This window comes from Catharus ustulatus, chromosome 7, assembly GCF_009819885.2.
Source record: "Catharus ustulatus isolate bCatUst1 chromosome 7, bCatUst1.pri.v2, whole genome shotgun sequence".
Classification (NCBI taxonomy): domain Eukaryota; kingdom Metazoa; phylum Chordata; class Aves; order Passeriformes; family Turdidae; genus Catharus; species Catharus ustulatus.
The window spans coordinates 4231062-4255893 of NC_046227.1; the positions used below are offsets into that span (position 1 = coordinate 4231062).

At 40.1% G+C, this 24832-nt stretch overlaps 1 protein-coding gene across 1 annotated transcript in view; it reads left to right on the top strand.

Annotated features, from left to right (window-relative positions):
* The window catches only part of ERBB4 (erb-b2 receptor tyrosine kinase 4), a 547664-nt gene that overhangs the window by 387501 nt on the left and 135331 nt on the right, over nucleotides 1-24832 (top strand). The window contains exons 5-12 of the mRNA XM_033064273.1: nucleotides 981-1046; nucleotides 7657-7775; nucleotides 11546-11687; nucleotides 13128-13241; nucleotides 14600-14726; nucleotides 17493-17566; nucleotides 18418-18508; nucleotides 19892-20091. Of these exons, the coding sequence (XP_032920164.1) occupies nucleotides 981-1046; nucleotides 7657-7775; nucleotides 11546-11687; nucleotides 13128-13241; nucleotides 14600-14726; nucleotides 17493-17566; nucleotides 18418-18508; nucleotides 19892-20091 (933 nt within the window). The remainder of the gene's footprint in view (nucleotides 1-980; nucleotides 1047-7656; nucleotides 7776-11545; nucleotides 11688-13127; nucleotides 13242-14599; nucleotides 14727-17492; nucleotides 17567-18417; nucleotides 18509-19891; nucleotides 20092-24832) is intronic.

Below are 24832 nucleotides of genomic sequence, written 5' to 3' on the forward strand. Positions count from 1 at the left end.
CAGCTGGGAGTGTGCCTGCACTTTGGCCATGTCCGATGGCAGCCATGGAATGGGGTCTGCATTCCCTCACAGCCCAGACTGCTGAGGGGCTGTCTGTGCCCCCTCTCAGTGGTGCTGAAGTACAGCCAGAGGAGAACATTCCAGGTCTTCTCCTTGCTTGCCGTTCCCTCTCACACAGGTCAGCATATTGCCATGACATGACATGTGAGCTCAGCTCCCACTTCGTCCAAATGGATTTCAGTCACTAATTACTAGGCACTTTACAAAACCTAGCATTGCTAATGCTTCTTCTTACAGCTGTATTTTACAGTGAAAGCACCCACAGTCCTTTTTCTTCCGGGATTAAACCTATCAGTATGTGGAAATATGATGCAGAGCATCACATCCAAGGTCTGCAGGAAAGAGGTTCCTTCTAAAGCACAACCACAGGCAGCTAAAGAACCAGCAGCCAGAAAACAGAAGGTCCTGTGAGCTTTGCTGTCACTGGGGTTAAGTGGCTGCACAGGGAATATTGGACATGCAGACCATGCAAGTCTGTGGGGAAGAGAGGTGGCTTTTAACCAAAGGCATTGAGTGGAATGTCCATGAAATTGGACAGGACATAGGCAGCTGTATAGTCTTTCCAGCACAACCATCTCTTTCTTCTCCTGGGGAGGAATCAGCAGGTTTACACTATGATGCAGTGAGTGATGACATTGCTCCTCAGTCCTCAGAGTTGCTCATATTTCTTTTTGTTTTAAAATGTCCTGGTCACTGTGCATAGCAAAAAGGTATTTTGGGTATAAAGCATCTAGGTAAGTACCTGCATTTAATAGAAGTTTGACACCAGGTCTGGTGCCTTTTTTACAGGCACTGTTTCAACCTTGCTGAAGTACACAAACCTTCCAAAGACAAGATGGACTCACCTTCCATGGTTGCTGGATGGTAAAGGAATAAAACGAAGCCTCATTTCCAATCTCTATTTTTTGTCTGTCCTGCAGGTGGTCGCTGCCACAAGTCCTGCACAGGACGGTGCTGGGGACCAACAGAGAATCACTGCCAGACCTGTAAGTGTGTAAGAGCAAGAAAAAAAAGGACTGGAAAACGATGTAGCAGAGATCCTACTTATTTTTTCTATCAGTTTTGAAGGGATGCTATAAATTCTGGATTCAGTATAACTCTAAAATATACAAGTGGGGTTTTTTTGCCATATGTTTTTACCAATAGATGATCTGCTTTGTTTTTCCATCCATGTGAATATTTTTCTTTCCTCCCCTGTGCTTTCTAAAATTGTTTATGCTAACTTGAATTTTCTTTTCACTACTTGGTGGCAACATGGAGCATGGCTCTTGAGAATATTGACAGATATTTTGGAATACACTGAAATTAATACTGCAGGAACAGAAAAAACTACAAGGCAGATTTGGAGATCTTTAAGGGCCACCTGACTTTGCAAAATTCCTGATGCCAAAACACTCTGTTAATTTCAATGGCAGCCTGGGAATATTAGTTATCTTGCAGAACTGTTCTCTTTATAATAACTTAAGAATGTATTTGAGTTGTACTGAAAGAGAGAATAATAGGTTTTTTATGAAGGAACTAGTAAGTGAAGAGTTACAATGTTTTTCTGTCCTCATGAATTTAGAGAGCATTAAATTGAGTTTCTTCCTTGTGTGCTTTAAGCTCCTTCACATAGACACTAAAGAACTAGAAGTAGCCACAATATTAGCAGATAATAAAAGAGGAGAGAATTGAGAGGTGTCTTTTTCTACAAGTTTTTTTTTTTTTCCCTTTTTCCTGCTTACAAAAGGGTGAAAACCAGTTCCCTTTACTGGAATCACTCTTCCTGGGAAATGAAGTGTTTGCTGGGAGCTCCCCACGAGAACACTTCTCCATGGCTGAGCTGTAGATGGGAGGAAGGACTGGGACAAATGAGCCAGTCCCTGGCAAGCACTTCCATAAGCTGTGAGCTGGGGAGACTCAGCCCAGTGAAATCTGCCTCTTTTCTGCGACTTGGGAGGGACAGTGCAGTGAGGCTGCTTTTTGGTTTGTTAGGTTTTGTTTGTTTGTGTTTGTTTTTGGTTTTTGTTTTGGATTTTTATTGACTACTTGGAGTGAGAGATATGATGGAGTAAGAACTGGCAGGCAGCTTGAGGTGAATGTCTGATGAGTCTGAGCAGGAAAGAGAAGCTGCCCTGCTGACCAGGGGACAGAGCCACGTACCTGCAGAGGCTCTGCCACCCTGCCAGGAGCTGCTTTCCCTTCAGGAGCATCAGCTGATTCTGCTGGAGAAGCTGCTCACAGTTACAGCTCTGCTAAAGTTAACCTGTTCTTGTATCGCTGCTTCATATTTGCTTGTCTGCAGGCATGGTTAAAAACCCCTTAGGACAGTGATGCAGAGCAGATTCTTATTTGTCTGGATTGAGCTAGGCTGTCTTTATGAAGGCACTGAGGAAGTCAGTGCTCCTTATCAGGAAAAGAAGTAGATTCTGGGTTGTGTGCTTAAGCAGATAATGGAAAGGGACCTAAACTCTAGCTAGCCAAATTATTTTGTATCATGGTTAGAATTAATTATTTTTTCTCTGTCCTAATGAGAAGCTATTAAAACTAGTAACTTTGTAAGAAGCTGCATAATCCATCCAGCCATGAGTAGATTTATTAAGGCCTTGAATGGTTAGCTTATCCAAGAATAGTTCAAAATCTTGGCAGTGATGTTCCATGAGGAGCCCACAATGCTGGTTCAGGCTGTGTCTCCTCCTGGCAAGTCCAGCTGTGTACCTGCAGAGGGGCACGTGGCAGGATCAGCTCCATGGTCTCAGCCTCTACAAAGCACTGCTCTCAGATAAGGGAACTGATCTGCTGGATTAATGTAGTACCAGCAGGGAGAGAAAAGCTTATCAGCAGTGCTGTGAAGGCAGGAGCTCAGCAGGGCTGCACGGAAGGCTGGCTCCAGGAGTGACAGCTCTCTCTCCCTTCACACTGGCTGCCCTCACAAATCCAAACACTGGGGACAGGCTAAGGCACAACCACGGGCTTGAAATAATAAACTAGGAAAAGCCATAACCCATCCAAGTTTCAGGGAGATACACAGATCACAGTCTTCCACTTGAACAGCCACTCCACATCCTCTTGCTTCAAGCCTTGCAGCCTCTGATGGTCAGGGACAGGAATTAATTTTACATCACAGACTTCTTTGCCTCCATGACCTCGCTGCACCTTGGACAAGCAGCAGGATTGAAGGAAAAAGCTGGTCAAGGGTATTTCTTCATTGGATTTTCACACAATGCGTTTCCTGCAAGCTGAATGAAGCAAAGAGGGAGAATTTGAGTAGGGACTCCAAACATAAAAATGCTTTTGCTACCTTCATGTCTGACTTTAAAGACGTGCCTGGTTTTGGGGCTCACAAATGTTGTTGTTAGGTACAAGTTGGAGAGGAGTGTTGTGCACACTATGTCACCTTCAGGATGCACATCTATCCAGCACCTGTAGGAAAATACTCCAGCAGTGCTACATCCAGTGCCAAACCATTTTGATCCTAGAAACAACTCAGAGCTGCATTTTGATAATTTCCTTTTTTTTCTAACTGAGGATTGAAGCAAAATATTTTAATAAGCCCCCCTCCCAAGATAAGATTTAAATTATTTTCCTGGGAAAGGATAAAAAAATGCAAGATCTTAATCCATGTCTTTCATTTCAAATTACATATGGAAAAGAACCCAAATCCCTTTGTTTTTTTCATGAATATCATCTACCTAGCTGCTTCTTATGTTGCCTTCCAGCAATGTCTTTGTTGCTAACTCTGTCTGAAACACCACTTGCATCTAACTCTGTTCTAATGTCTCTTCAAATGTGACAAGAAAATTCATGTATTTAAGAAAACAATTAATAGGAAATTTAAGCCAAGCTGTTCTGTTAGGAGGTAGAGAAGAAAAAATTCCAGAGTACTGTTTTACACAGTTAGCAATCCTTTTTACTTTGATAATTAAAACATGAGTAGATATTAATAGGAAGAATTTGAAATCTAGATGATATAACTTGTTTCAGTGTCAGGAAAGGCAGATGTGAAAATACTTTTTAAAAAACTTTATTTTTTCAAATTTTATTGGGCACACACTGAGTAGAATGTAAACCACTTTAAATAAAATAATAACAAATGCTTTTGGAAGTCACTAATCAAATTTTAAAATCTATGGTTAGGTTGTTAAAATTTTTGCTGTTCATTTCATGGGGTTTACAATTCAATATGTTATTAAAGTGACAGATTATGCACTTTTTCCAAGAGGAGTATAACTGAAAAACAACAATCTCAATTAGAATATAGACCCAACTAAAGGAATGCAAAAATACAAATATAACCTATAAATCAAACCTGAAACATGAAACATTTAGCCAATGTCAAGTGCTCCATGACTCTGTGTGTGTACAGGAGTGTGGTCAGAGCACAACTGTATTTACACTGTCCTTGTGCAGCTGGTGTTGCTGAGGAGAAGCTGCCAAATCACAGCAGCAAAAGGCCAGCAGGAGCCTGGTGGGACACGCAGAAAGAGCTGAACCAGCAGCTGGAATCAACCAGGGAAACCCAGAATTTGTGCTTGGAGACAGCATCTTTAATTAAAACCTTGTACCACCCTAATAACTCTGCATGTTTGTTACACTTCCATTGATTTCAGTTACTTCCCATTTTTTCCTTCATGGATCCATAGTGTCCTGACACAATTAAAAATGAAGGGAAGACATAAAGGAGACTGATATTTGCATGTGTACATGAGGTGGTTTCATCCCATCCCCAACAGAGTTTTTTGCTGTGAAATATTGGTAGAAGTTGACAGCCTCACCCAGAAATCCATCTCCATGCACAGCACATTTTTGAGGACTTTGGTGTTTTTCCTTTGGTCCTGACCCTGACTGTGACAGTTCTGTGTAGCTGAACCCCTCAAATTCTTGGGATCACACACACAATGTGTAGGAATCCAGGCAGGTAGTGGTGCTGACCCTTAAAAGCTCTGCTTGGGTTCTCAGCTGGGATTAGTGAGGCTCTCCTCATGGTTGTGTTGGGTGAAGATAGGAGTGCCTGGCACCTGAAATGCCATGTAGTTTGACATTTTGGGCAATATGTATAAATCACTCTTTCAGATAGGTCTTGAGTTACAGCCATGAAATTAATTTATTGTATTTGGAGGAAAGCATTTGGGGAAAAAAGCATGTTATCTTTTGAAACCAGTGCAGCTACTTGTGTTTTCTGTGAAGTTACCCCCGAGAAGGATTGCAGGAAGCTGAACTGGTGAGTGCTGTTTATCTGAGCAATCAGATTGTTTCAGGCCTTCAGACAATACACAGAATTGCCTTGTGTTTGCTTTGTTTGGGGAAAACCCTTCCTTTTAAAGTGTCTTCAATATGAGCCCTTAAAATTCAGAGCCTGCTAAGCTCATTAAGGTTTTGGGGTGTGGTGCCAGTGATAGGTTCTCCCCAGACCTGCACCTTCATTAGCAGCTATAATGCAAATATGGCCCACAGTGAAGCAGGAGGTAGGTGTGATATGTTCTTCCTAGAACAAGACATTGGCATTTCTGTTGGCATCGTTTGTTTTCCCTGAAAAATAAAAAACTGCAGAAGAACAGCAACAAACCTTTGCTGTAATTATTAATTTTGCTTCAGGAAAACCCAGTGTTCCCTATCCTGAGCAGCCTGGTACAGACCCTCCTTGAGCTGGTTTCTAACCAGCAGCAAAATACACTTTTTGAAGGCATCCAGTTCAAATATTGTGCTGAAGTGAGGACCATGTTCCTCCAGATCAACCATTTTAAAGACCCCAAACAATCACATGTGTATATCTGGGAGATTCAAACCCTCAATTCAAGAAGGGCTTTTGTCATATGGATCTCTGAGGGTTGGGGTTGTCTGTCTCCAACCATAACTCAACTAATTAATGTAATAGCTTAGGTGTAGAAGAAGGGATTACAGGCAAGCTTGCTCCTGATAAGTCACAGTTGTGATGAGTTGTACTAATTACCAAAGAATAGCCTTGCCCTTAATGGGTCACAGCTGTAACTAATAAAGATAAGTGTGATAAAAGGGTGGGTTGGTTCGTTCGTTGTGGCGGGGAGGTCCTTGAGGAAGATGATCTGAAGAAAGAGTGCTTTAAGGAGTTAGAGGAGCCTGGAGGCAGAAGGAAGGAAGGAAGGATCCAGAAACCCAAAGATGGATGAAACAAGGGAGAGAGTTGGTGCTGTAAAAGATCTTCTGTGAGGTTGATCTGGGTCTGATGGAGTCAGAGCCTGCAGTTAGACCCTACAGCTAGACCCTACAGCAGGGGCTTGCTGTAGTAGAGTCAGGATGGCTCAGCTGTAAAGAAGAATAAACCAGGGCCCTTTTCATGCTGTTAAATGGGAGTCTGTGTTGTGGTTCCTTCCTACCCCTAAGGAGAGGTCTGCTGCAGCAGCAGACTAGGGAAGGTGTCTGTTTATTTTTGTGAGCCAAGACTGTCACCACAGTGTGCTGGTAGCACGCAGCCACAGGTGCCATTGTTTCACATCTGTCTTAATGTTTATCAACACTGTCACTTAAATACACAATTCTTTTTAATGTGCTTCTCAGGCAGCATTGACAGTAAGTGCCTTCACAGAATTTTCCTAATTTCTCAAATTAGATTGCACAAGCCACAAAAGCCTTTTCTTTCTCTCTGGGGGTTCCCCCTCTGGTATCAGTAAGATGAAATTGCTCTAAAAGTGCATTGTTTTATTCTGTAGATTACAAACAATCACTTCTCTTTAGGTATTTTCATTTTTATATCCCAAATAAATACTATATGTAGCAAGAACCTTCAGCATTGCCTTAAGTATTTCTGGCAGGTAGTGAAGGGATTTTGGATCACAATGTACTTAGAAATGTGTTTACCTATACATTAAAATGGTAGAATTGAGCAGAAAGTTGGATGGAATTTTATTTTCTTTTGCTTCCTGAAAAGTGTCTTTCATAGTGTTTTCATTTTTTAAATGCTTTTAAGAAAATAGATGCTGAAGGTTAATTGCAGAAGTGTTTCATCCCAGCTTTTATCAAAAGGCAGTGGTGGTTGATGTAGTTTGGATAACATTACTTTCTTTTTCCATACAGCTGAGTGAGGGAGGGAAGGTGGATGCTCCACTGGCTGGCCATCCTTTGCACAAGGTTAAACCCTGAGTGGTGTGGAACCACAACCCAGCTGTGGCTCCAGTTCCTTTATTCTGTGAATGAAGGCAGGACTGCATTATTTAGAAATAGCAATTGCTGTTTCCAAACGTGTCCCAAGGTTGCAGTCTGTTCTGTTCTTGCTTGTCAAATGGATTGCCATCAAGAGCAGCATTTGGCTGTGACACTGTGACTCTGAATTTCACTCATTTACTCCACAGTGGAAAACTCACATGTACCTGGTGGGCTCTTCTGTTATTTTTAGGGGGGGAGAGGGAGTTTAAAACAGCAGATGATTTCAAAGTAACATTCTAACATTCCCTATGAATTTTTAAGGATAAGAAGGCACACTAAAAATCCCCACTCCATGAGAGCATGGTGCAGGCCCTCTGGATCCCATCACCAGCCCCACTGAGGCAGTTCCCTCCCTTCCTGGGGGTTTCTCCAGCCCGCTGTGCAGCAGCTGGGGAGCTCTGTGCCATGTGTGACATGTCCCTTTTCCTCCCCATGCAGTGACAAAGACGGTGTGTGCAGAGCAGTGTGACGGGCGCTGCTACGGGCCCTACGTCAGCGACTGCTGCCACCGCGAGTGTGCCGGGGGCTGCTCCGGACCCAAGGACACCGACTGCTTTGTACGTGCCTTTGTTCTGCAGCTTTCTAATACTCTAGTCCATGAAATTCATTATTTCATCCCTTCCCAGATTCAGGATGCAAATTTTAGTGTTTTTCATACTCTGTTGACATCATTTATCTACTTAATGTTACCTGTTAACAGATCTGTGAGATTTGTAAATACAGTTTTGGAATCATTAATATGCTTATCTCTGTGATTTTTTTATCTTTTTCTTTTCCAAAATTAGCCTTTAGAGGTGATAGCAAATTTTAAGAAGTATTTGTCATTATGTTTGAACATGGTTTTTATTAGTGCTTTTCATGTGAAAGTCAAGAACACTCTTTAGCTTTTCTGTGCAAGGCATTCCTTGTTTCTGCCAGACTTAATTTAAATTCAGCTTTTTTATTGGACATGCTGCTTTGTGGAGATGGAAGGAAAGTGGTTCCCAAAATGCTCTCCTTCAAATGCATGTTACTGCATGTGTGCTTCAGATAGAAAGAAGGAATGGCTTTTAAAGAAGTGGACAATCTAAAGGTCCAGGCCTTTGGAAAATCTCTCTTGTTTCTAATCCATTATTTCTAAGAATTTTAGCAGCCTTAGAACCTAAAACTGTTCTCAAAAAATGTGCAGCTCATCACACTGGGTCAATGAGACAAGTTTTGCTAATGGTTTCAGGGGAAGCAAACCTAGGTTTAAAGAAGGCTAGAATTAGAACTTGCATAGAGAAGTGGGTTTTCAAAGGTACCCATGTGTTTGAAGAGACAAATACCTGTGAAACTCACTGCCAGGTGGGGTTGGGAGGAGGGTATGGAAACTTGTGGGCAAGTGACTCAATGAACTGGCAAAAATTAATCTTTCCCTGGCTGACCCTCACTGTTTGATAGTGATAGATTTTGTGCTTCAAAACCACACTTTAAATGCTGTCCTTTGGCTGCTGAGGAAATGTAGTGGTGGCCTGACAGCCACCAGCAGGATTCTCTGAAGTTGTTCTCTGTGGCTTTTCACAAGTAGATGCTCAGCACATACAGTATGGAGGATCCAACAGTCCCTGGAAATTCTCTGGTGGCTTGGAATTAGACAGGAAAATACCAGTTTGTCTTGTGTCATGTACAATATAAATAGGGAAAGGGAAGAGGAAAAATGCAGTCATTGCTCCCAAATAAGCATTGAGGAACATCCTCAGAGCTGATGTGTTGATGTAATGGTTTTCAAAGGTTAAGGACTGTTACTGGTAAGTAAAACTTTCCAAAAGGAAGGCCTTGTAAAGTCATAGTTCAGGCCTGACACTTCACCTAAGTAGTAAAGGACTGTGGTAAAGAGACTCAGCTGAATTAGTGGTAGAAAAACAAGTTATATAACCATCACATGTTCACATCCTGGTGTATAGTGGTTGGTGGAATTATGTTTGTTATGATTTTAAACTATAACTGATCAAGGCCTGGTTTTTGCAATAAAGGGGCTCTCCTTTGCACTTGCTTGTGTGTCACTACAGACCCTCACCCGTGAAGGGCAAGTTATGGGCACCATAAGTTGTGTGATGCTGCAGCCTGGAAGCAAGACTTCCTGAATTGTGGCAGCTGTGGAAATATGCATGTTAAAAATCAGCTGGTATGGTTTTTCTGGTACAGCAGAGAAGCATCCAGGGTTTATTCTCATTCCCTTCTGGCCCCAGAGCAATGTAAAAGAAATTCAGCAGGGGTCTGGCAATTTTCAGGACTAGTCATTACTTGCTTAGACGCAGTGGGTGAAAAGTGTAGCCCTTTAGGCTACAGACAACTGTGCTTAGCTCTCAGCTGAGACACAGAACTTTTTTTCCCTGTGTATTTCCCTGCTTTTATTCACAAATTAGCAGCATTTAGCACAAAATGCTAGGAATTTGCATATATTATCGAAGCAATTACAAATGTAGATAAAACATTTCAGTCATAAATTAAAAGTTCCCAGATCTACTAGATGAATTTTTCAGAGAATTGCCATGTCTCCAAGGAGTATAGGTGTGCTTTACTTTATGCATTTGCTAAACTGTTATCAGAGAACTGTCATGTACATGATGGAGTACCTTTTAAGTCAACATGTAAGAAATGGGTTGAGGAAACAAACTAAATTAGTATTTATTAATAAGCAAAAGTACAGCTTATGAAGTATTACAAAGCCTTTAGAGCATTATGGCATCTTGCAACAGCATCCTGTTCTAAATATGGTTTTAATATCTGTAGATAAAATTCATCCATACTCCTCCATCTGCTGCCATCCAGTCATTTGTACATTCAGTTCTAAAAGCAAGACAGTAATCATCATCTGACATAAATGCAAGTAAACATGCTAAGGCAAAGTTTTACTGATGTTTTTGTCTCAGATTCACACTGGGCCTGGTTGACTGCCTAGTGGAACCAGAAGTGACACAGCCCTATTCCTTGAGTGGACTTGCCATCTAGTTCTGAGTACTGTCTTTATCTTTTAAGAGTGGGGGGAAAATCTTTATATGAAAAAAACTGGCAGGTTTTATAATAGGCATTTTAAAGGACCAGGAAAGGCAGGATCAGCAGCTTCCATCATGGATTTCCCTGCTTGTTGCTCTCAGCAGCATTTTGTCCTTGGATACATTATTAGCCTCTCCTTTCTGAAACCTTCTGGCATGACAGGTTCCAGGGTCCTGCTGGTACTGATCCAAATGGAGATAAGGACTGCTAGTAAAATCAGCAGAAAAGAGGAAGCTTTTTCTCGTTTCCCTCAGTCCCAGCCCAGGTGGCAAGGGGAAAGGACACATATATTATTGTTAGACTTTTTTGACTCTTTAAAGACACAAAGCCATCTGTATTTTAACAACCTGGGAAAAGACCAGAAGGATTCACTCCTAGACTAGCACTTCTAAAGCAGCCTGGATTTCAGGTTAGTGGGGAGGCAAGACCCAGTAACAGTGACTGCTTAAACTGCCAGAGGGATCCAAACCAGGCTACAGCTTTCATTTTCATACAGATTTTTCATCCATTGTATGCTCTGTGAAAATTACTCCAAGAGTTTTCTCGTCATCTGTGGTTAAAACCATAGACATGATGTGTGCTGATAAGGAATGTCAAAATCGGTGGGCCTTTCTACTCCTAATTACCAACCTTGCATGGTCAATTGTTTTCCCTGCATCCCATTACTTTTGTTATCCACACACTGCCTCTTCATTTGTCAGGGCCCTGTCCTCTGTCAGCTGTGTGTGCCAGAGCCTGAATGCTAAGTGGCACAAAGTCCTATTTTCCTCTCTCACTGTGTGAAGGGACTGACCTTGTTAAACTTGCCACTTAGGGAAATAGCCCCCTCCTGTGCCAGCTCAAAAGAAATTCTCATCCCTCTTGCATCCTAATTGGGAATTACAGTTTTCAGCTGGATGATGTACTCATGCAGTAAGAAATCTGAAGGGTTGGACCTCTAAAAAAGTCATTAGCATTTACTTAGATGATGATAAATAGCTGCTCACTCTTGGCAGTTTTAGAATGTCCTATCAAGTCAGAATTAGCTGATTGTGAGTAGTTATGAAACAAATTACAGTGTTGTTTTGGTTTTGTAGGAAGTGTTTTAACAGGCAACGGTTGCCAATTAAGGGGGCTAGCAAACTCCCTAATTTGAAAAGTCACATTTACCAAGATCCAAGAAAAATCCAAGTAGCCAAAATGAATGTTAGCTCTGTATCACATTCCTCACTATTGCAGAAAGTGTGAACAATCTTTTACATAGGAAAAAAAACACCTTAAAGCAGCTATATGATTAAATTCAGTATTTTTTGTCACCCTTGTTTTGCAGGCCTGTATGAATTTCAATGACAGTGGTGCTTGTGTGACACAGTGCCCCCAGACCTTTGTGTACAACCCCACCACCTTCCAGCTGGAGCACAACCACAATGCCAAGTACACCTATGGGGCTTTCTGTGTCAAGAAGTGCCCACGTAAGTGCTGTGTTACCTGCCCTGCTATCTGCCTTTTCTGCAGAGATGGGGAGCTGGAGTTGCATTTCAGGAGCCTTAAAGACAGTGGGAGAATGAGAGCTGAGTGCAGAGAACAATCTCTCCAATCACTCCACATGTGCTTGCAGCCTGTAATAATAATAACTCAGTCAGGTGATAACTAAAGGCAGTGACATTCTGTGCTCCTCACAGCTCCCAGGAATCCCAGAGTGATTTTCCTAAAGAAAGGTGGTTTCTGTTTTCATGGTCAACTGCTTGTTACATTCATGCTTTAGATCAGTATTTGCAATTTCCAAAGTAGTGGAAATAAATATTTTAAATAGTGGCACTGTAAAAGGGTATGAATTTGTTTCACAAAAATAACAGTCCACCACTAGCACCTAGAACCAAATGCTTTCATGATATTGATGCCCCTAACTTGGAGTAATGATGATTTGACAGAAAGTTACCCTGAAAAGCTCTGTCCCAATGAGGAATAAACTTGTAATACTGACAAGAATGCAGTCTTAAAACTCCAGAGTAAAATTAGAGGGGGAGGAGAAGTTAAAAAAAAAAATCCCATGCATGTAAAACCCACATGCTTCTGAGATACCAGCCAGATGATGACAAGTAACAGAAAAAATTATAGGGTCATCACTTACACAGTCTTCGAATCTGCTGGTTTAATTGGAAAGAATAATAAAGGAGATAGTGTTCTCCCTTTCATTTCATGAAGGTTTACAGTTGTACATTAATTATTTTATCCATAAATTAAATGTAAGAAGGATGGATGATCTCTATTAAATAGAACCATAATTCAAACCCAACCCAAAATCCCAATTTTTAATCTCTGTGGAGGACTGACAGCAGCCAGGGGCTGTGGCCACCAGGGCCTGGTTCTGCCTGTAATAGAGGTGGGTTTGTTGGAGCAAGACTGGTTTGTTAAGAACCTGATATCATGCACTGTAAGGGATACAATTATTTGCCCAAATACTTCACTTACTTTTTTTTTTGCTTGTTCTTTTCTTATCAGTATTAAGCATTTGCTTAGGCAGGATCAGTCTATATTCTCGTTGACTGTTGTTTTATGGGGAAAAATGGAAATATTTGTCACTGTCCATATCCCAGATGTATATTGTATGCATGAAAAAGTCAGGACAGACCATCTTACTTTATTTCTCTCCAATTACTGTAACTTTTCCCCCTCCTCTACAAATAATAAAGCCAAATTTGGGGAGAAAGAGGGGTCAGGCCTGACAATTTACAGATTTTTATAAGTCTCTGACAACATGCCTATTTTGCTTATACACTTCTGAAAACACAGACTTTTGAATGTTAATGTCACTAGGAAAGTGCTAAGGTAGCAATAGGTATTGACATGGAGTTCCAAAACGTGTCCCAATTTTTACTCAGTTTCTGCCAATATCTCCTTTTTCTTTTCAGACAACTTTGTGGTAGATTCCAGCTCTTGTGTTCGGGCATGCCCGAGCTCCAAGATGGAAGTTGAAGAAAATGGAATTAAAATGTGCAAGCCCTGCACTGATATTTGTCCTAAAGGTAGGCAGTGGTTCAGTATAAATTTTCTTGAAATAGTCTACACAGGGTGTTGTTTTGGCATGAATTGCCCTTCATGAGTGTGTTGTAGAATATGAATAGCCTTTGAATACCCACAAAACTTTGAGCTGCTGTGGATTGTGTGTTAAGCACATACAATAGAGTGAAAATTTATTAAATTGTAATGGTAATATAACCAAACCAATTACTTTTTATTAGATAAAAATGAAGGGGATTTCTCTGTTGGTTTTAGAGAAATCTGAAAAAATTCTTAACTGTGTTATTTTAATGACAAGTATTTCCTGGAGGTGTTTTAGCATTGTCCTTTTGTCATTCCAAAGGGGGCCATAAAAAAACCTGTCTTCAGTGTCTGAGAGTGTCAATACAGCACTAGGTTTCAATTTCCTTCCTTTATCTCTGCTTTCCCAGAATGGGACACCTCCTTTCTCAGTGTCTCAAACACAGACTAGTGATGGTTCTGTTGAGAAGACTGAAATCTGTAGGTTGCTTTGCTGTTCTAGACTCCAGCAAGGAGACTTTCTGCTCCCTGCTTGAAGGTCTGTGAAGCAAAGCATCATAGGTTTTCTTCTAGAACTTTTGAGTTCTAATGGAAGCCACATCTGGCTGTTTTGAGACAAATAACTTCTTGTTGTTGTATAGGTAGTTTTATGCATGGAAACACAGGTATAGATTTCCTTACTTTCTCAGAAGGAAAGCTATCACATGTTTGTAAAAGCTTCTGCTGGTTAGAGGAGCCCAGTTAGGAGGACAGAATACATTACATGGTTGAAGTCATGAGGAGTTTGTTCCTGGATGCATCTTGTGTCCCAGAAAATGCAGCTAGACAGACTGCACAGAGAAGTTTCCTCACTGGTTACCAGTTTTCTCCAAGCACCAGGAACTTGCTGAATGAGCTGATAAATAAAAAGTTATTTATAAGCAAGTTAAAAAGTTATAACTAAAAGCTATTTATGGGCCTTATGGCATGGATGGTTAAGTTCACAAATCCACCAGAGACAGGGACCTCTGAAACCAGCAGTCTTAGGGCCCCTCAGTTTCTACAGTGTGCAGTGCACCAAGAAATGGCATGGCTGGGCTGAGTGGCATTTTGTGTGGTGGCATTTTGTGTGGTTGATACTCACCTTTATGTGAAATACCTTAACCTGTGTGCCAGGATTCTGTGTCAGGTACGGTTGCTCACTGTTTGTTTTTAAATTGGCATGTGCTTCTTTGGGAATAAGGGTAAAGGATGCTGTTTGAACACCTCTCTGCTGAATGAGATGAAGTGCCTGTAAGGCCAATGTGTTCTGATTCAGTAATTATTTCCCCTAGTTCTTTACACAAGCTCCTTGTTTTGGCAGCATGTGATGGCATTGGGACAGGGAGTTTGGTGTCAGCACAGACAGTGGATTCCAGCAACATTGACAAGTTTGTAAACTGTACCAAGATCAATGGCAACCTTATCTTCCTTGTCACTGGGATTCATGGGTAAGTGACAAAATGTTATAAGATGCTGTCATAGTGCCAGCTGAAACCAATTGCATCCACCACTAATGATGGCTGCAGTCTTTTATGCAATAGCAGATCCAGGATAAATTACTTTTCTGCCTTCCCTTGTGAAGGGAACCATTGCCTTGATTCTTAAGACTCAACCTGTGGGAAAAGAAAGGATGGATTAATTGTTTGCACTAAAAAGAGAAAAGACAACTGTGATTCTCTGGTTACTTTATGAGGTCCTCAGTAGTGGCTTACAAGAAAGGCTGATTAGAGAATAGAAGGCAGAACAGTTACCTTCCACAAGTTTATTCTGCTGGCCATACAAAATTTAACCAATATGCAGAGAGACAGCCTCTCTTAGCATAACTTGTTATAGTCTGGGTGGCTGTCAGCACACACACATGCACAAAAGCTGCCCTCTTGTCAATCAGTTTTGAAGGCTCTATTTAGGTTTCAGTTGCAGAGGCACACAGAATTCACTGGTGTATAAATCCAGTATTTTGGTTTAAATTTTGCTCGTTGTAATAGGTCCAGAAAAACCTCCATGTGTCACATGGCTCTGCTCTGGTCAAATGGCCAACTGAGAGGCTGGATGGAAACCTGTTAAATCTCACAGGACAGGAAAGAAAATCAAGTAAATGCAAGACAAGCAGCTAGAGCCCATGAGCAATTAATTGTGTGAATTAATCCAGTGCATTACATGAAATTTAATTTTGAGTATAAGAACTGCTCTTGCAGGAAAAATTATATTAGCTCATTAAAAAAAATCTGTCTAAATTTAAAAATCCAAACCCAACCTTGAATCAAATTGTGCTTGTCTAAAAAATACCTAAATTTGGACTATAAGCAGAAAGTTAAAATATTCTGTTCCATTTTACAGAAGAGTAGGACATGTAATGCTGAAACTGTGCAGCACTTTGTCTCATTCTTGATGAAGAAAACTCACTTCAGCAAGCCTAAAGTATGAGGGCACTGAATCCTGCAACCCTAAATTTTCTACAGAATGAATTGTATTAGTATAGGTTAAAAGAGAAGATTTGAGAATGAATGAAAAGATCTAGATTTCTGGAACAGCTTTTTATTTAAAGGTTCAGTTGCATTTTGCAAACCAGCAGTATGAAAGGGAAATTTTAAAAATGGCACTGACTACACAAGTAGTTTGTTATATAAATGGGCAGTGTAGAGAAACAAAAATCTTACTTATTTTCTCTCCAACTTCTGTCACAAATGCATTTATTCACAGTGAACTTCAAATTTTAGTGTATGAATTTTTAGTGGTTTAGGTTGTAGGGGCTTACAGTCTGGTTCTTTGGGGAATTGGAAGTCTTTTGGTGGTGGCAGAGAACAATTTTGGTGAAAGATGCAGAGGATATTTTTTGTTATTGTTTCCACTGGAAACTGTGCAATTGATCCTGTCCTATTTTTTTATCCTGTGGTTCTGTAACCTGTTTCTTTCCTGAGCATATGAACTTCAAGTCTTTGTGAATTTGTTATAATTTATGTAAATATATTTGGAATTACATATGTTTTTATACACAACTATTTAAGGTAATTAAGATATACACTTTTCTGCAGTTTTATATGTTGATAAAGCATCAGACATTTGGCTGTTTAAGGGGTTTAAGTGTATCTCTGCATCTTTAAAGCTGTTTTATCTTCAGAATTTAGAGGTAAAATTCAGCTGCCTCATGTTTATTGCAGGCAAGGGTTTTCCTTTTTTGATGGTAATGCATTTTGAAAGCAAATTTCTGTGTTTCTGTTAGGCAGTCTAAACCTATTATTTTGTTTTCTGAGAGCCTCACATTGTTAAAGTAACGTGTGTTTGATGCCTCTGTGGTCCACTGGGCTGTTTTGTTAACATTCCAGAATTCATTTTGCTGCTGCTAGGCTGAAGTCACCTCAAGGTGGTTAGAGGTGACCCCATCAGCATGTCACCTCCTAGATTTGTGATGTCTATCCCCAAAGACAGCCAGGTGGATCACCTGCATGTTTCAGTTCCAGGAATCACTCTTCCTGGAAAGCAGCAGAGGAGGAAACACTCTATATTTATTTGGGATATTTCCTACTCTCAGAAAACACACAAAATACTATAACCTGCTATTGCAGAGGAATTTTTGTTTGGTTTAAGCTTCTGGTTGACTTTTAAATAGGGGAGGAAGGTAATATTTACTAAATGATGACACTCTCAAAATTGAGGTCAGCTTCATCTTTTCTATACTATGGCATATCTAAGTTTAAAATTGTAAGTTTTGGAGGTTATTTCATTTGTCATGGACAAACTTGTTTGGCAAGGATCCATACTTTGAGAGGTTCCTTGTTCACCACCTCCTAAAAAGTGTGCCCTTTAAATGCTGTGTGTAAGGAACTGCTGACGTGCTCTTAGCTTTGTTTTGCTTGTGGCTTGTCACTCCTTTCAGGACCAGCTTTGTTAGTCCTGGTGTACAGCATCACAGCTCTACCATTCCTGGAAAACAACACTGAAAATTCATCTTTCCTTTAGGAAGGTCACTCATGGTTAAGAATTCCTTAATTTTCTGTAGCATAAATATTTGCTGAAACATGAATGAGTTGAACCTTTGTGTTCCCTCAATCTGAGGGAGAAGTTGGACACACATCTGCAGGAACATACTGAAGAAGCTGTTATATCCTCATAAAAGCAAAGTGTTGAGCACCTTAATGCTGTTTCCTACATAGTGTAGCTTTGAGAACTTGCTCTTTTCTTATTTAGAGTGTCACACTGTGATTTTAATCTTCCAGAGACCCGTATCACACAATCGCTGCCATCAATCCAGAGAAATTAAACATCTTCCAAACAGTGAGAGAGATAACAGGTAACACACTTCTGATCTCCTATAATCTGCATTAATTAATGAGTTCATCCCCGCTTTGCATTTATAGTTGTCATGTGTTGGGTTTTCTGAAGAACAAAAGGTTCTTGTTTTCATTAAGCTCATCATGCTGTAATTTTTATAAAAGTTTATTACAGAAAACTTCAGTATCAGTTGATTTTCACAAGTGTGTTCTTTGAACACAGGATGCCCATTATGGCAGATGCTAAGTGGACAAAGGGTCTTGGTCCCATATTAGCAAAGTAGGACAAGTGTTGCAAGGGAGGGAGATGTGAGGAAAATGGTGCTGGAATGTGGGAAACCATTTTCTTCACCTGAAAGCATTTGGAAGTTCTAGTCTGCTTTTACAGCTCCTTCCCTTGGTCAAACAGAAGATGCTGCTGCAAGGTAGCTTTTGTAATTTAGAGGCAGTTATATAATGTGGTAGAGAGTCCCATTTTTTTGCAACTTTTCAATGGGACTGTAGAACTGGTACTCAGTAATTTGTTATTTGCCATTCCTAAACACACTAATTGAGTCTCAGCCCTGCTGCTGAAGTGGAATTACCCCTGTTCTTAACTATGTGCACTGCACTTCAGCCCAGTGCTGAGCCAGAGTCATGGGGAGCTGCCCTCTCTGGAGGTCTGTGCAGCACGAAACAACTTGTGCAGAGAGTGAACAGTCCTCACCTCAGAAATCAGGACAAATTCTTCTCTGTTTTAGAGGAGATGGTGAGCAGCCTGAGAGTCTGCCCCTTTCCTTATTTATTCCTTTTCCTTTATGGGCCAAGCCTGTCCTAACTCACACACAGCTGAAATAATTTGTGTTCACATGTTTGCCTTTCCCTCCCTCAGGGTATCTGAACATACAGTCATGGCCTGAGAATATGACAGACTTCAGGGTGTTTTCTAACTTGGTTACCATCGGTGGGAGAGCTCTCTATAGGTAAGGTACTTCTGTTGGTGGAATGATTTTTTATTAGTGTTCTGTGATTCTTTGTTCAGTAGCAGAGAATGCAATATTCTTTGGGAAGGACATTGTAAATTGATGTATTTTTTCCTCTGTTACCAAGGTGTTCATTACCAGTATCTTTGCTAATCAGTTGTTTATAATGCATAATACCTTCTTCAACATAATTATTTTTTTAAAAAAAGCATTGGTTCATGGCTGTAGCTATTACCTCATTGCCTGGAACTTATATTTATGGTTTAAAATACCTTGTGTAGAAATATAGTTTAAAAGGAATGAATAATGAACTTAGCTTCATTATTAGGAGTTTATGTGGTTGTGATTAGACATACCCAAACAACAAAGTGGTTTTAAGAAAAGGTAAAAGGTGAAAGAACACTGAAATCACAGAGGCACCTTGCAGGTGAAGTGTTCAGGAGCTCTGTAGTGCCATTTTTACCAGACATGCTTCTGTGTGAAAACTCAGAGAAATTGGTTTGAAGTGAAGAAAACATGGTGAGAAATGCTGGGGGAAGCACAAGGAGGTCCCCGAGTAATTTATACAGCAACTCCTGGATCCCCACTTTGGAGATGGAGTAAACCAGGCATGGATTCTGCTAGCATCTTAAACAGCAGCCTGAGCAGAATATGAATAGCAGGGAAACCTTGAGGTTGAATTACAGCCCTGCATTCTGTTCCAAGGCAACAAGTTTTATTTGGAACAGCTGGAAAACAATTATCATCATTAAAATACAATAAGTTAAAGGGTGCCCAGAAACTGGTTATTGTCTTCACTAACCTTCAGTCATAAAATATGTGCAGTCATTTTCATGTTGCACAGGCAATCATTTACTGTTCCTTTGATGAAGAAAGGTGATAACCGCAAATTACAAGCAAAGAAAAATGAAATATAGAAAGTGGGCTGGGAAAAAAATCCATGAAAATAACAATTTCTTCCAGTATTACTTGAAATGGCATTAATTTGATGCCTGACAGAAGATGTTTTAATACATTCTTCTTAGCATATAAACTATCATGCTATTAATGGTGTTGAAAGAAAAGCCTGACTTTTATTCCATTTTCCTAACAGCACATTATCTCAAAAAAAACTGTTACTGGTTGAGGAGTTCTGCTGGCTTACTTGGCCTAGTGCTATGAGCATCACAGCTTGTGCTGTCTCACTCCTAACTGGACTCATAATTTCCTAGGCAATAGAACTGGATGTTGACTCATAAAATATTTGTGTTAGCACAAAAGGAAAGTTTTCTGAACAATTTTCAGGTCATCTTGACACTTGGAACTAATTCCAGTTGGCAATTATAATAAGTTGTGTCTTCTGAAGCTAATTCCTATTCTCTCTCACTTTTGTTCTCATCCCAGTGGCCTTTCCTTGCTCATCCTAAAGCAACAAGGCATCACTTCCCTGCAGTTCCAGTCCTTGAAGCAAATCAGTGCTGGCAACATCTACATCACAGACAACAGTAATTTGTGTTACTACCACACTGTCAACTGGACCAGCCTCTTCAGCACCCCCAGCCAGAAGACAGTGATCCACAGGAACAAAAGGGCAGAGAACTGCAGTAAGTACCTGCTGCTCACTGCCCCAGACTCAGCTGGGGGCTTGTGGAACTCCATGGACATCAGGGGAGCTCTGGTCATTCCCAGCACCCAGGGGTTTGGCCCAGTCTGACAGGAAAATGAAATGTGTTAAGGTGTGAGCAAAGGAAAGGGAGCAGAGGGAGTGAGCTGCTTCCTTAACACGATGGGGATGTTCCAGTTTCACAAATATGAATTCTGAAGGCTGTGAGTGGAGTGTTCATGACCTTACAGCCCTTTCTTTATGGAGTGAGATCACCCTCTGCTTCCCCCACCCTAAATTAGGCCCTATCTTAATCCAGAACAGTGCTTTCAGGACTCCTTTTGGGTGCCAAATTCTCCCTTTTCTGCTAAAAACCACTGCTTCAGGAAATCTTACCTAGACTGAGATCATAGTACTGAAAAGCAGCAGAAAGCTCTATGGCACATAAAATAACTTGTTTATCTAGAAATCAGGCAGCAAATTGCATCAATACAGGCATATTGTAGCATTTTATTCTAAGCATCTGTTAGACTGCTTGCAGGAGAGGAGATTGATTCAGTTGCTGTATGTTTAAGTGATATTGCTGATGTTTGTGCTCTGACCAGCCAAAAATGTTTGCTTTGGGTTTTTTGAAGCTGTGGTCCTATTTTGGACTTTAGTTCTTTCTTTTGGTTTGAGTGTTTTTTTGTTCATTATTTTTTTTGAGGGATTTTGTTTCCTTTTTTTCCCCTTTGAAGTGCTGTTCTGCTCTGTTTTGAGGGAGTGAATGGCTGTGCTCATCACTGTAGTGTGAGTGTACCTTCAGTGTTAGATGAAATGCAGCTGGAGCTTTGTCTCTGCTGCTCAGTTGCTTTTCTAATCTCTCCTATCTCTCCTACCATGGAAGAACCACAAAGTCTTGGAAGTACAAAGTCTTGTTTTGTCCATCTCCACATCATTTTGGTTGTGTGGCATTTTAATTTTTACAATTATTAATTTTATTAGGCTGTTTCTTTACAAGCAAGTTAAAAAGTGAAGGTTAAGAAAATGCTACTTGCTGTCCTTGCAGGCAATTTTTATTGTGACTGTGCTTGAGGGTGTAGGGTTTTTCTTCTGCCTGTGCATAGAAGGCCAGCTGTAAAAATAGAGTATTTATTGGAAAATAGAGGTGCTGCCAGGAAGGATGGCACCTCTGCCTGGGGAAGTGGCACTGCTTTTTGCTTTTCCTTGCAGTGCAACAGGACAATGTGAGGAATCACCTAGTTCTGTGCTAGTGCTGTTGAAACAACTGTATTTTGTATGGCATGAAGAAAGAATTGGCCGTTTTGAGATTTCCCATATGGAATTTTTGGGCTGACAGAACAGAAGAAGGAAGAAGCTGAAGGTTTTGTTGACCATGAAAGAGTGACTGAGGTTATATTCCCAGATCTGAGTTGGTCCCATCTTGCCAGGAGATACATGAGCTTGTGAACCTTCTATAGAGCACAGGTTTCCTCTCACCAGGTGAAAAACTGCTTACTATGGGAGAAAAATCATGTTCTTGGTGCTCTGATTTTTTTTTTACATCAGATTGGCTCTAGCTGTCTGGTTATCATGCAGCATTTAATGAAAGAACAATCAACTTTCCTTCATTCCTGGACATTTAATATAAAAAGAAATTAAGCAGTAATAAGGTGGAGCACAGGCTTCATGTCTCATACAATAGTGATTCCTCTTGGTTTCAACTTCTCTGTAACCTCCCTCATATTAGAAGACAATGGGAAGTCACTCAGATGAGTTTTGTTAGGTGCTTTTTCCCTTCATGGAGTAGTGTCCCGGTTGTTTTTCTGTTTTTGAGTGCTTTGAGACATATCTGAACACAACAGTTTGGAACATAATCTTGCATGAGTTGCCAGGGCTCCTTTGTCAAATACCTTTTTGCCCTTTCCTGGGATCACTCAGTTTGAATCTCTTTGAAGCTGCCACTGCAACACAGGCTTCTAGAGCAAATGGAAACTGGGGAGTGCTGTCACATCATCCTCTCACATGGAATGTCTTGTCACCACATTTGCACACAAAGGGGAAATGTAAACTTTATTTCACCTCTAGCTTGGTGAGCATTTATTATAATAGATGCTTATCGTTTTCCAGGGAGAAGAATGCTCTTAAAGACATTTTAGGAGATTTAACACCATGGGAATCTTAAAGGGGAAAATAAATCTCATTCATTTCCTTTTTAAGAAGTCACAATGTAAGCTCCAGTACCAAGGGGCTGGTTTTAAAAATGGGCTCCAACCTGTGTTCATTAAATGGACAGTGCATAATGAGCATAGCAAGCTCCAGTTGGGATGCAGAGCAATCCTAACAGGAACTGTGAGTTCTTCTCTCCAATTGCATTCCCAACAGGAACAGCCAGCTGAAAATGCTACAACATTTTCTAGCATGCAAAATCTACTTCATATTCCTCATACCCTCAATTATTTCACCTTGCTGTTTATATCACTTCTTCACAATGTTAAAATAGTCCTCAAATCTTTTACTGCCTCCAAGATGTTTTTTTTTTTAACAGGTTAAAAGCCTAGGCAGACTTGATTTTTGTAGAATACTGAAAATACAGGAACAAAATATGTGTGTACTTTTAATTAAAAAATAAAAATCCATAAACCCCCAGGAGGCTCTAGTGCTTTGTGTTGTCTAAGATGGTGCCAGCAGGGCCAGAAAGGAGGTGTACATGGAAAGAATGTGACCTCTCCTTTCTCCACTTCCCTACACCCTTTCAGGGATAGAATGTCAGTGTCCAAGCTCATGAACAAATCACCAAGGAAAGGGTAGGTAGATTTTATCTTTGCTCCATGCTGAAGTAAAAAGTCTGCATTTTTTTCCAACATAATTTTTTTTTTAATGGAACAGGCAGAGGTGACTCATGTGAAATATGAGTGCACACAAAATAAATGCATGGGTAAAAATGTTCTTTTATCCAAAGTTACTTGAACAATTGTCTCAGCTGTAGTGACACCTGCAGTGTAAGGTGAAACCCTTCTAGGCAAGGGCTGTTACAGGTGTGATTATTATGAATTATATCAATCTAGCCACCAATTAACAACTTGACTAAATGATTACATTCATTATTGGGCATGATATAAAGCTAATTGAAGTCTGCAGGAGCTTTTCTGTTCAGTTTATGGAGCTTTGGATCAGGCCCAGAAGCATATAGCCAAATAAAAATAATTTTTCTTTTTTTAGTAGCTAATTTTCTCATGTTCTAGTTAGATTGGGGAAAAACATTTCTGCTTCTAAACTGTGTGGCCCCATTGATAAAGAATGAGCCCTTCTTCCAAAACTCCTGACAAAATGCAGTTCCTGTCAAGAACATTATTGTTATTTCCTTGCACATAAAGCCATGTGCTGTGCTGGAGCTGCAGAACATGCTCAGCCCATGAAATGCCAAATAGTGTGGCAAAATCTGAAACATTTCTTTGGCCATCCCCACAATTAAAGAATAGAAAGGTGAGAGAAATGAGTTTTTATAAGTTGTCAAAACAACCACTCCCTCCTTGCCAAGATTCTTTTATGAAAACAATTCAGGAAACAAAAATCATAATTTTTGTTTCTGTTACTTTTTTCATAAGACTACAGGCACTGTGTTGGCTACATTTCAGTGGGATAATCATGATTTTTTAATTGAAAAACTTTTTATTTGTATACAGTTACTGTGTTTTCTGAGTTATCTTGTTATAATATCCCTTGATATTTGGACAGATATTTTAGTGAAATACTCTGTGCAAAGGAATTCTGATCCCAGAGTAGTTTGAAGGGTAAGAAAAATTAAAAGAAAGGACATCACTAGTAGTGAATCACAATTTCAAGTTACAAAAGAAGGTGAGAAAGCAAACAGGGAGCTGCCTTTCTGTGATGAATGTGGAAAATAAAATCAGAAGAGCTAGTAATTTTCTTAAAAATGAGAAATAAAGGAATCTTCAGGTGAAGTTTTTCTTTGTTACATGACAGATTTAAAATGAGTTGTTAATTGGAAGACAAAAACCATATGAAACTATATAAAAAGTTTAATTGTCACTAGGATAGTTTCTGGCTTTGTGGTTTTTATTTTTATTTGCAGGTTCAGGCAGTGACAGCATGGTGAAGCTACTGACATCTGATAGTTATTATAAAGATGTTACTATGCTTAAGAGAAAGTCAGGTTAGGACAGTAATGAGAAGCTGAATTTTGTGTGTCTGCTCATCCTGGCTGTGCTGGTGTGGCTCATTTGACTGCAGAAGCAGAACTCGGGGAAGGAGGACAAGGCATCTCTCTGAGATGGCCTCCTGAGTCCCCCTTGCTGTGCTGCAATTTGTGATCATTAAAAGTGTACTGAGCACCTGGAATGACTCCTAAACGAAATAATTTTATATTTGGCTGTACCTGGTTTGAGCTTTGAGGCAAAAGAAAAACCAAAAAGATACTTCTGACTGCCTTTTGGATGTTGGCATTAAAAAAGTATATGTGATATAGAAAGACAAAAAAAAAAAAAACTAAATCCCAACCTTGACAAAACATGTTCAGGCTTCTCATGCCTGAGGTTATTTGTGGTGTATTGAGTAAGATGGTATTGAAGAGGGTGGTAGAACACAACCATTGCACCTCCTTTTCATTTATTATTCTTTAGTTGTTTCTGATGGTTTAGAAAGCAAACAAGTGTCTGTATTGTTGCCATCTCTGATATTTCAGGTCCTTGCTGAGTTTAATTTACTCAGTCCAATGTGTAATCTAGTTGTGTAAAACACTG